This window comes from Cebidichthys violaceus, unplaced genomic scaffold, assembly GCF_023349555.1.
Source record: "Cebidichthys violaceus isolate CVI_PGR_0920_01 unplaced genomic scaffold, fCebVio1.0.p SCAF_24, whole genome shotgun sequence".
NCBI lineage: Eukaryota > Metazoa > Chordata > Actinopteri > Perciformes > Stichaeidae > Cebidichthys > Cebidichthys violaceus.
This window is the reverse complement of record NW_027176417.1, coordinates 2642542-2654136: the sequence shown is the minus strand read 5'-3', so window position 1 is coordinate 2654136 and position 11595 is coordinate 2642542. Positions and strand designations below refer to the sequence as shown.

The following is an 11595-nucleotide window of genomic DNA, read 5'->3' as shown; positions in this document are numbered from 1 at the left end:
ATATATATATATATATATTTATATATATATTTATATATTTGATAATATAATTATTAAATATGAATTAAATAAGTTTGAAAAGTAATGATAGTTGTGTTAATTAATTCTGATGTATGCACTTTAAGTTTTTTGACAGCAGAATGGCTCTAATGGCCAAGTTTTATGAATTTTCCAAGTTTATACGACGGGATATTAACAGTCATTAACGCGCTGTGTTTGTGTCTGCCATGTGGTTTGTGGCGCATGTAATAATCTCCTCTTAGTACCGCGTTGGCGGGGCTTAATTTGAAGCCGTCTGTTTTAATTGCGGAGCTCAGACTCCGCCCCTAACGAGCCCTCCTCCGGTGCCCGCTGGACTAGTAAAGGAGCAGATCCCTTTACGTTGGCAGCAACCAATCAGCGCTGTCAATGCCTTTGCAATGTATGTGTGTTGTGTGGTGGCTGCTACGAGCAAGGCTAGACAGGCAGTATGGCGGAGGAGGGCTGTGTGTACGAGTTGGAGGGGCTCGAAAAACAGTTGGACAGTTTGTCGAGCCGTTACTCAAGTGATGATATACGAGCCGACAGTAAACTGTTCTGCTCTGACTTTTGCGAGGTAAGGAGCCGGAGCCGAAGTTGGTGACAGGCTTGTTGTCGAAGATAAGAGCTAAGATATGTTAGCGGACTGGCCGCTACACGGCTAGTATTTAGCGTCTAGCTAACGAGCCTAGCATTAGCTTCTAGCATCTAGCTAACGAGGCTAGTATTAGCTTCTAACATCTAGCTAACGAGTCTAGCATTAGCTTATAGCATCTAGCTAACAAGTCGTTAGCATTGGCTTCTAGCATCTAGCTAACGAGTCGTCGTCGCTTTAAAAACAAATGCATTGCGGTAACGCCCTCTAAACTTTATGTGTGTGGCAACCTAGTCTTAGATCCAGGTTACACGTTATCGAAGCCAGTCAGTAAATCTGTCACAATATGACTGATTGTTCACTGCACAGCTAGCAAGCTAAATATGCTAACCCAGCTACCCCAGTTTTTTCCTGCAAGTTTAGCTTAGTACGCCGAATGTTTACCAAACTATCGACTGGACAACTTTTACGCACGTCTTTAACAAGTTTGGTAATCGTTTCCGGGATTTAGCTGATGTTAGCTAACCTCTCACTTAAGGTTGTCATGCAATTAGTAGCGTGCATTATTATCAAGTATTTGAATAATTAAAGCCCAGTCTGTAAATCTCCAAATAACCATGCAACTGTACGACGTGCAGTTATAACATGATTGTAACATAATTCCTGGTGTCACAAGATATCCTCACACTCTGCAGTTGTCACAATGCTGCGAAGTCGGTGCATCTCATGGAAAAGTGCATTAAAATGTCAGTTGTCCGGCATTGTTGGTCCATCTTGGACTGTCACTGAAGAGATTTTTTTTAATAGACAAACAGCAGAAAATAGTCAAGTCTCAAGTTTCCTATTGACAAATCCAAATTCATATTTTGCTACTGAGCTAATGGCATGCTATTCAAACATTACATTTGAGATTTAGCTCTGTATGAAAACATAGTTTGGATACTCATGAAGGTGAATTCATCAGGCTAGACTACTGAGTCTGCAGCTTTAAATATAAAATAAACTAAAGATGCAGTGCTTCATAACTTACTGCAGTTTAATTTAGTAGTTTTACAGATTAGACAAAAACCTGAGTGCTATATTGTTGACAGTTAACATTCGCAGGTTACCAGTGGTGCCTTGGATCTCCACCATTAGAGGGCAACATAAGCATATTGTGTTTTCGGGATTTAACAGATCAATCTTGAATATTATGTTAAGGAGCAATAACTGTCCTGTTGTAGTTGCAGACTGTAGTCAAAAGTGTGTTTAAGGGGTTGTAGGGCTTCATGCTTTTAAAACAACGGTCCAAATGCCCAATATATTAGATTGACAATGTTCTAAAACTGAGAAAAGCAGGGAATCGTAATATTTTAAGGGCTGAAAACAGAATCTTTTGTCATTTTTGCTTGAAACATTGTCTAATCATTGCAGCGCCAATTGTTTGCTATTGATAACGCGGCGTAAATGCTAGGCTGAGCTACCTAGAACTGCAGTTAAAACATCTAATATCACGGCATGTTACAGGCTGGTGATTGTCCTCGTATTCTTGTCTTTGTTTTGTCTTTTCTTCGTGCAGCTGGTGGAGGAGTACGCCTCTCGCTGGCAGGTGCCGCTGCCTCAGCTCAGGATCCTTGAGATAGCTCTCCGCTACTTTGCTCGAGCCTCCACCTTCTTCACATCAAACTGTGATCACGTGCTCCACACACTCAGTAGTCTGGCCTTGTAAGTACATATATGTACTTATAAGTAGTAGTTTTAACTACAAGCTAGTTGACATTGGGACTGTTGACAGAGGCGTTGTTAAAAAAAAAAAAAAAAATTTAAATTATTGTTCCTGAACAAAAACACTTCAATTTATCCCAAAGCATCTCACTTCGAGATCCTCATCAGAAAGAAAGTAGACTGGAAGTATCGTGTACTTTTGTGTTCTTGTTCCTGCTTTGTTCAGTTTTGCTCAACTGTCCAAGTTTCACATCAGTTTAATGGTGAATGAATGAATGAAACCTTTTATTGCCTCTTGGGGAAGTGGCCTTGCACAATGTGGCCTTGGAAAAGCACACATAACACATCAGACAGTACATACCCTCTAAAAAGACATTGGATGTTGATAAGACATTTACAATAGACTTTTGTTTTTATCAAACAAACATACTTGGAAATAATCAGGGTAAAAAAAAAAACATTCAAATCCATTATAAACCCAAAACAATAAGAATATTCACATATATTATATGTGGAACCTTTGTTTTTATATATCTGTCAAACATCTCTAATAGTCGTGTATATTTGGGGACAGTTGATGGCAAAGTTTTTGGAATTGAAAGTTGATTGTGTTCCTTGGCTCGAGCAACTAAATTAGTGAGCCAGGAAAAACCCCTGGCACGCTGCCAGCTGTTGACTCTTACTCCGTCCATGAATACTCCATCCCGTCTCCCAGAGGGTTTCCCTCTGCTTTCCAATTAAGTGCATTCCTCTGCCTCTCTAAGCCGACTCAATAACTTTAATCTGAGTCCTCGCAGAAATGCAATTCTTTGTGTGGATGTAAAAACACTGGCTATTTTTAAATGTGGATTTGTAGATACAAGCTGAACAATTTTGATCTCCTCACAGGAGTGTTTTTGAGTTGCTGCTGTTCTTTGACCAGAAGGACTTCCACCAGGAGCCACTGAATCACTTCACTGTTACATTCCAGGTGAGCATGACGTGCGTCTTCTCAATAGAACAGTGTTGGCGATGGTTCTCTTGATATATTCATTAATATACCAGCACCTTTTTGAAGCCATTTGTCCGCATGCTCTTTCAGGAATGTCACTCGGCGCTCGCGAGGCATCAGAATGTTCACCTGCTTCAGGTGGAGCGTTTGGTCCGGGCTGGTGGGCCTTGGGCCGGCCCAGCCTTCCAGGCAATCCTCAGTGAGTCCAGTTTACCTCAGAGTGACGGTAGGTGACATGGTATTCTGCATCAGTAGTAGTACCCCTGATTTCAAAGGGTTTCACTCCAAACTAAAACCATGCCTCTCTCTCCTCTGGCTTCTTGACGGTACCTCAGTGGACGGGTGCGTCAGCTCTGAGCTGCCGGTGTTCTTTGAGCTCCGGGTGCGCTACCTCTTATCCTGTGAGCGGGTCGGCGAGGCCATGGCCCTGGCTAGGTGTTGTGCTCGGCATCCCACGGCAGGACAACACTTGTTCTTCCTCCAGGTCTACCTCACGTGGCTTTTCAAAACCTCACAGCACGACCGCCTTCACAAAGAGGTGGGTGGAGTGGCTGTTGTATGCGGATGACTTGCATGTCTTTCAGAAAAATTGTACAAAAAAAAAAATGTATGAGATCTATCTGTGGCTGAAACTGATGCTTTCGCTGTCCTCTGTTTTTCAGGTGGCTGAATTTAATGGTAAAGATGCAATTCATATCATCTGTAGTTTGGAGTGCGAGGAAAAGGATGAGTTGCTACTAGCCCTCAGCAGAGCCTTCCTCTCCCAGCAGCTGCGCAGGGGAGACATGTACTATTTGTGGTAAGTGAACTTAAATCTGATGCTTATGTAATGTGAAATCGGTGTATAACACCAACTCAGGCCTCGCCATTTAAGAAAGCATTGAGAACAATTTCTAACTCCCTACTTTGCAGTGATCTTGTCTTCATATGGAGTAAACTTCACAGTCGGTTGAATACATCCAAGCAAGCTCTACTTGAGGAGAGTCACCAGCTGATGCTGTCTGCCACCAATGTCAGCTCAATCTTCCCATTCATCAGAGCCATACTGCAAGAGGTGAGTGATTTCATCTGCTGTGTAGATTTGTTTGGATGCGTTGATATTCAATCTCCTGTTTGTATCTCACTAGCTGGGTGAAGATGGTATCCAGTTCTGCGTGGAGCTCTGTGCTAACGCCCTGGGGTCTTGCCTTCCCTGCGACGTCATCACCAAGTCCCTAATCTACAAAACCATCGCCGGCCTGCTGCCCAATGACCTGGAGGTTGCCCGGGCGTGCGCCCTTCTGATCTTCTTCCTGGAACGCACTGTCGAGACCTACAAGCTGGTGTATCTTCTGTACATGCATCCTGATCAGGACTACCACGTGGAGTACAGCCCCATCAGAAACCATGTTCGCTTTGAAACCCTGCAGGTAGAGCACCTGTTAAACACATCGTGACATTTAAAAAGCGATAGTGTCAGTTACGACGAGCACTGTTGCTCGTCATTAATCCATATTGTGGTACCAAAACATCTTCTTTTCTATCTCTCCTCAGGTCTTGAAGAAGGACCTGTATTTTGACCCAGAGTTTTGGAACCTCATTGCTTTGCGGACCAACTGTTTGAAGCTGATGAGCGAGAAGGGGCTTAGTGGTGACCTCGAGGAGATCATGGAGGACAAATGGATCCGGAGCTATTGCGCCAAAGAACCTGCTTCCCGATCAAGCACATCAGCGTGTCAGAAAGGAAGTAAGGGGGCAGCGGCTAAAAAGCGGCACCATAAAGAGGACAGACGTCACGACATTGACGCTGGATCCAAGAGATTAAAGGTGGGCCCGGGAAAAACCCGGCTCCACGTTGACCACACCGGAAAGAAGAAAGGCAGCCATGGGTCGTCATCACCTGAACCTTTGAGGCGTTCATTTTGGCAGCTAGACAGACTACAGGACAATGTAGCTGTTGGGCATGGAGAACTTCGACGCACTACAAGACTCTCAGAGAAGAACCCACCAAAACGGAGGATTAGACAACCCAAGTGGCTTCTTGAAGACTCAGGAAATCTTGAAGAGAACAATGTTCTTCCAAAGATGAAAAAGCATGGGTTGAAACATCAAAAGCACCACGGATCCAACGTCGTAAAGGGGTCAGAAAGTGTTGAGCTCAAACACAAACCTTCAGTAAACTCTCATTTAATGGCAAGAGACTCACTCAAACAAGCCACCCTTCCTCAAGTAGTCCTTGAGCTCTCCCTACCAGACAATGAACTGTTGGGAACGTTTAGTGAGGACGCTTGCAACAGACACAGAGGTTTCCCTCAAGTGCTTCTCTACAGACCAACGCTGAAGATTCCCGCCACGTCCGAACCCGCGAAGGCCGTGCACCGCAAAGAGGTGATTCTGAGAGCGCGGGATGCAGCCATGTTTGCGCAACAGTTGCACTGTTACGCTCGGCGGCAGAAAGGGAAAGGCGTCGGGCCCAATATTCAAGGCTCGGTTTCAACAATCACGCGCTCCTCGGTGCATGGAAGTCCACCAAAAGATTCAGAGAGAGAGCTCTGTGACAGACCTGCCGCTGAGATTAAAGGTGGAACAGCAGAAGCAGCTGAAGGTACAAAATCCCCAGCACTGGAAACTGTCCGTCAAGCTCAAACTACACAAGCAGTCTCACGAAAGACATTTTCAGAAAGAGAGCCCTCTGAGAAGTCTGAAGTTACAGAAGCCCCAATGTTGGATAAAGTCCTGCAAGCTCAAACCATAGCTTCAGCAAGAGAGCTCTGTGTCGAGTCCGCTGTTGAGATGAAAGTCACTATTGCCTCGACAGCGACTAAAGTGACTCCGTCTCCAGGTTTAGATAAGGTCTCTAAAGCCGTTAAAGACGCTTTCAAAAGCACAACTTCAGCTGAGGTCTCTCAAACTTCTCCTCTGGTCAACAATCAGATGTTAGTTCTTGATAAAATCCCTCCAGTCTCAAATATGGCCAACATCTCAAGCGTCGGAGCTGCTGATCCCACGCCTTCACCGTCTCAAGAACCGAAGTCGCTCTCTTCTCAGGCTGAAACCGGCAAAAATCCTGTTGCAAAAGCAGACGGCCCAGAGGTGCTCACCGCTGTCGGCAACAGCCTCTCTGAGGTGGACGTTACAGATGTTTCACCGAAATTCCCCAAAAGACACGTGCCTTGTGAAAATGACACGGGTGGAGGAACAATGGGTGCTACTGCTACAGATCAGGACAATATAAATGACATATCTGCTCTGACATTAGTGACAGAAATGGTAACTGAACTTGCACCTGAGGCACTCGCTCGAGATCTGGAGAATCGCAAACAGCCAGCTCCGGAGGACGGTACCTCCAAGGAGCCAACATCTGGAAGTAAATCCAAAGTTCCTCACAAACTACGAACTACCTCCAGCTGTTCTGTAGTTGCTGATGTGCAAGGGAAGGCGGAGGGAACTCAGGATTTCGATCCAGAAACACCTGAGAACGGTGATCTACCAGAATCGGAGGAATCCAAGTTGGAGTACTGTTGTACCTTCTGCAGCAAGGTGTTTAAGGGAAGTCGTGTTGTAGAACATGCTATGTTCCATTATCGTAAGGATGAGTGCATGTTCTGTGGGACGATGTTCAAAGACGATCTTCTGGCCATGATGCACCTGTCTGACCATATTGAGAAACTGAAGCGGATTAAAGAGTCAGATGGTAACGATGTCCAAGAGACCAAAGATACCTCTGCCAAAGCTAAGACCACAAACGTGTCTTCTGGGCGCCGCAGCAGTGGGAGACCGAGGAAATCTACAGACTGTCTTAAATCAACGACCCTTCCACATTCAACCCCATCTGGGTCCAGACAGTTGAGGTCCAACGGCAAGCCGGTGGATGAAAAGACTCAAAACACGTCAAAGCACCTTCATAGTAAAACTCCTGTTCACAAGGTAAACGGGCATATTGAGAAAAAGAAAGCGCTTGACACACCGAAAATGGACACCTTGACCCCGGAAGCTAACCCGCCACTTACACAGCAGGAGACCTTCGATGCAGCTGTACACTCCAGGTTGCAGGAAACCCAAGATACAGAGATGGGTTCCTCTGCACAGGTGGACAGAGCGGCCAGCTGTTCCGAGAAGACGCAACCCCTGCAGGTCCTGAACACGGCCGCCAAACAAAGTGAGAAAGTGGAGGAGAAACAAGTTGACCCGCAAGAGAAAGTCTGCTGTCCTGTGGAGGGTTGCGGCTGGTTTACAGACCTGTCCAAAAAACGCGTTGCGCTCCTTTACCACGCTCTGGAAGATCACTACGGCGAGGTCGAACCTTTAGAAGTGGCGTTCCGTGTAGGAAACGGCAAATGCAGCAGTTGCATGAGGGTCATGTGGAGTTTTGAACATTTTCAGCACCACGTCGAGAGACACAGACTCTCTCCTCGGCATCCGTGTCTTCATCTGGGATGCGCGTCCAGGTTCAAAACTGGAATGGAAATGAGACGCCACGCCAGGAGGCACAGTCCGCTGCAGGCAGTGTGCTGCGTCCCTGGTTGTCCTCAGCTATTTATTTGTCTCTGGGCGCTGAACCTTCATGAAAGAGAGCACTATGCTTCCAAACCCACGAAAGCAGACAAGAACGCAGAAGAACCAACAAAGGGGGAAAACACGCCGGATGGAAAGAAACAACCGGATCACCGGCCAAAAGATGCAGCCGCTACTGTAAATACGACCGAGAGTGTGAAGGCTTCTCGTTTATTAAGAGGAGAAGCTACACATAACTCCTCTACAGAAAGACAAGCTCCTCTTCCCTCCACTGTCGGTGCGTCTCTGTCGAAGGAGGAGTCGAAAGAGCGAAATGAGTCCAAGGATTCACACGTCTTGAAGAATCTTTCTAACAAGGACACTTCCTCACAGCCCGCTGGCCCTAATCTGAGAAGAAGGCAGACATTAAGGAAGGTAACCAATGCAACCAAAAGTCACAAAGTCATCTCATCATCGTTGTTAAAACAGAAAGTCAAAGCGAGGCACAAGTTCAAGAAGAAGCAGGTCAAAGGAAACACGAAAGGTCCTAAAAGAAGAGGGCGTCCTGCGAAGTCGAAGGAAGCCGTGCACGATGAAAACACGACTTCCGGTCAAATCAATCAAACTGTCCCAGAAAAAAGTGCTGAGCTTGCAAACCCCTCTAAAGCGGCAGAGAGCTCAGATGTTAGCAACGAGTCAAAAGAAGAAGAGCGGGTCAAAGGTGTAGTCAAAACTACAGAAACGTCAATTAAATCAAAATCTAAGAAATCAATGAACAAACAGATGAAGAATAATCACGCTAAACAAAAGGGGGTTTTACATAATACCCCCACCGCTATTATGACAGCAAACAGTTTCAATCAATCAATCAGCGCCACCTCAGCAGACAAAACGGCTAAGAAACTACATAAAGTGAAGAAACGCTGCACTCCGAAAGAAAGTCAAACGGCTTCTTCAGACTCCAGCAAGTCAAAGAAGCACAAGGTTACAAATGGTGAAGCCAACTCAAAGACGGTCAAGAAGAAATGTCCTCTCAGAGAACCAGAGGCAAGAGCGGGAAACCCAGACTCGACACCGAGCGGCTCTGGTGACTCTGTGCCTGATGTCCCAGCTACCGGTTTAAATGAGAGGACTGCACCACCAACCGCCTCAGGAGAGGAGACGCAAGACAAATCCAAGAAATCACTCGTGAAAACGGAGGGAAAGAAAGAGAAGAGGGCTCCCAGTGCTTCTTCAGACTCAGGCAAGACAAAAAAGAAGCACGAGGAGATTAATAAAGACAAGAAAACGCTGAAGGGAAGGCCGAGCGATGCAAGCAAAACATTTGCTTTGAAAAAGAAAGCCAAGTCGGAATCTGCGCATCTACAGGTTGAGGCTGAAGCCGCGGTAGAGAGCTCTCCTGATGCAACTCTGTCCTCCGTCTCTGCTGCCGCAGCCAGCGGCTCGAAGGACGCGACTTGTCCCCCCGCTGGAGAGAACGCACAGCAGGCAGCAAAAAAGGAAAAACCCAAGAAATCCCTCAAAAACTCCGACCCCAACGAAGCAAGTAAGAAGCGCAAGAATGTCCATAAAGACGGCGACGCGAAGATTGTCAAGAGAAGACGCAAAGAGAAGCCGGAAAAGTCACAAACGGACGTCCAACCGCTCGCTGAGGTGAAAGCAGAGATGCTCTCTGTAGGTGAAGAGGGGAAAACGCCACAACCTCCGATCAGCAACGCCGGTTACTCTGTCATAACCAACGGACAGGCCGCCAGGGAAGATGCTAAATCCACCGCGCTGAGGGACACTCTTGCCGGGTACAGCAGCAGGCCGTACACGCGGCCGCCTCCCACAGCGTACCTGGACGAGAAGTACATCACCATGCCGAAACGACGGAAGGAGCCGTCGTCCCACCGCTCGTCTCAGAGAAGCCCCCCTCCTCAGCAGGCCTGCGTCGCAAAGACTCCGCAGAGACAACGGTGCGCCAACTGTTTCGCAACCTTCAACAGCGCCGAGGATCTGCAGAGTCATCTCCAGCTGCAGAAGTGCTCCAGCCTCTTTGGATTCGACTCCGATGACGAGGGTGAGTCTTTCTTTAATATACCAAAAACACTTGCATGTTATATATTAATAAATGAAAGCACAGAAGTTCATTTGTTAAACCGTCTTATTGGGTAGTTGTGTCATTGTTCTCTCTTCTTTTTCTTTTTTTCCTGTTTCAGGTAACGGTTTCATGCCTAATAAAGTCAAAGTGAACTGACGTTTTGGATGCATAACAGACTGACCCGTGGAGCTGCATGGAGGCACCGGGCGGACCGGGCCTCAGCGGGTCAGAGCTCTCTCGTTCACCTCTGGAGGCTTGAGAACTCAAAGGGGTTTCGCCCGACTTTCACTGCAGCGTGTGTGCGCCTGTAACGGACACATAAAACAGCCAATCATGAGAAAGAGAAACCGAATCCCAGTCGGACCGTCGGCAGAACAGCCAGTACTGAAGTGCCTGCTCTGGAACCACCGTGCTGTTTCCAGCCGCTTCGCCTGGAGATTAAGAATTGTGGCTTAAAGTCGGGACTCTTGAAAGCTGTGAAGAAAACAAAACACTGACGCAAGACGACAAGGCTGCCCCTGCTATCACTAGGATACATATTTTTTTCACATCAGTAAGCCATATAACGCCATTGTTTGCTTTTTGCACTCTCGATTTCTGTCCGCTTCAACTCTCAAAGTGACAGAGATTATACGACGATTGAAGTATTCGAAAGTCCTGCTATTTTAACATCTTATGGTTTCATATAATTTTCTAAATTTTGATAAGTTGCTGTATCTTCTTTAGGGAAATGTTCTGTATAATTCTTGTTTAAATACTAATTGTATTTCTTATAACCCTATGGGCTTTATTGAGTCTGTGCTTGTCCTCGCCTTGAGTGACCAGTAGGGGGCGATGTCCACCAATCTATGTTAACATTTCATTTTATTTTTTTTTAAGCACAAGATGTTATTATTTGCTCTCCACTGGAGGGACTCCAGTCACATCCATCAGGTTCTATTTCCTTTAGCAATAACTACCACCAACTACTAAATGTGCCGGTGTCCCACTCATATTTTGCCGGGTTCTGTCACGATCACGTTCAGTTTATTATTCGCTGACGTTCTGGCTCGTACTCTTATTTTCTCACGTAAACATCTTGACTGAACTGTCCAAGACCTTAGAAACATTGTGATTTCTCTTTCCTTCAAAGAGAAAGTAATAAACCGTTTAAAGTGTTCCCGGGAGGCCGCAGGTTATATTTATTTACCCTTTATTTTTTATCTTTTGTAAATATTTGAAGAGTTTCGATCACGTATTATATAAGGTGGGTGTTGGAGCTGGGGTTTATATTTTGTTCTTGAAGTAAAAATAAAACTTATTTCAAACGGCATCTTATCTGTTGGACTTCAAAAATGATATCCGATACAGCGGAGAAGTGCGTGTTTTCATCCCGGGAATAAGCAGTTCATTCCAAAGAGGGAGGAACGTTTTGCTTCGCTGCGCTGGCAACAGATAAGACAGTTTGGACAAGTGCTGCAGAGGACCAGAGAGAGTATTGAATTATGTGGACAAGATAAATCCTCACCTCGTGTCCGTCTCCCCGATGCCAACGTGAAACTAAAAGCTAAAACAAGAGGAACCGCGTGACCACGGGCCACGCTAGTGACATATCTGAATTTAAATGACATTTTACTGGACTTCCACCGACCGGAGCCTCTCTCTGCCTGAAACTAAGGACATTTTTAAGGGTAATTTTCTGTGATTATTGTAAGCAGAGCAGCCAAAAGTGTGCATGACTGGAATAACCCT

General features: G+C 45.9%; 1 protein-coding gene across 1 annotated transcript; it reads left to right on the top strand.

The window, feature by feature from the left end:
- Nucleotides 1-447: 447 nt before the first annotated feature.
- On the top strand, nt 448-11176 carry LOC137878989 (microtubule-associated protein futsch-like). Its single transcript, XM_068719540.1, has 10 exons — nt 448-595; nt 2172-2317; nt 3206-3287; nt 3399-3534; nt 3644-3846; nt 3971-4107; nt 4221-4362; nt 4436-4717; nt 4842-9843; nt 9983-11176. Exons 1-10 carry the CDS (start codon nt 470-472, stop codon nt 10018-10020), a joined length of 6294 nt encoding a protein of 2097 aa, XP_068575641.1. The 5' UTR covers nt 448-469; the 3' UTR covers nt 10021-11176.
- Nucleotides 11177-11595: the final 419 nt, after the last annotated feature.

What these genes read in the sequence shown, in the direction of transcription:
- LOC137878989 (XM_068719540.1), top strand. Translation starts at nt 470, where the DNA reads ATGGCGGAGGAGGGCTGTGTGTACGAGTTGGAGGGGCTCGAAAAACAG. An exon ending in ACACTCAGTAGTCTGGCCTT is followed by an intron (nt 2,318 to 3,205) that starts GTAAGTACATAT and finishes ATCTCCTCACAG; the next exon opens with GAGTGTTTTTGAGTTGCTGC. An exon ending in ACTTCACTGTTACATTCCAG is followed by an intron (nt 3,288 to 3,398) that starts GTGAGCATGACG and finishes ATGCTCTTTCAG; the next exon opens with GAATGTCACTCGGCGCTCGC.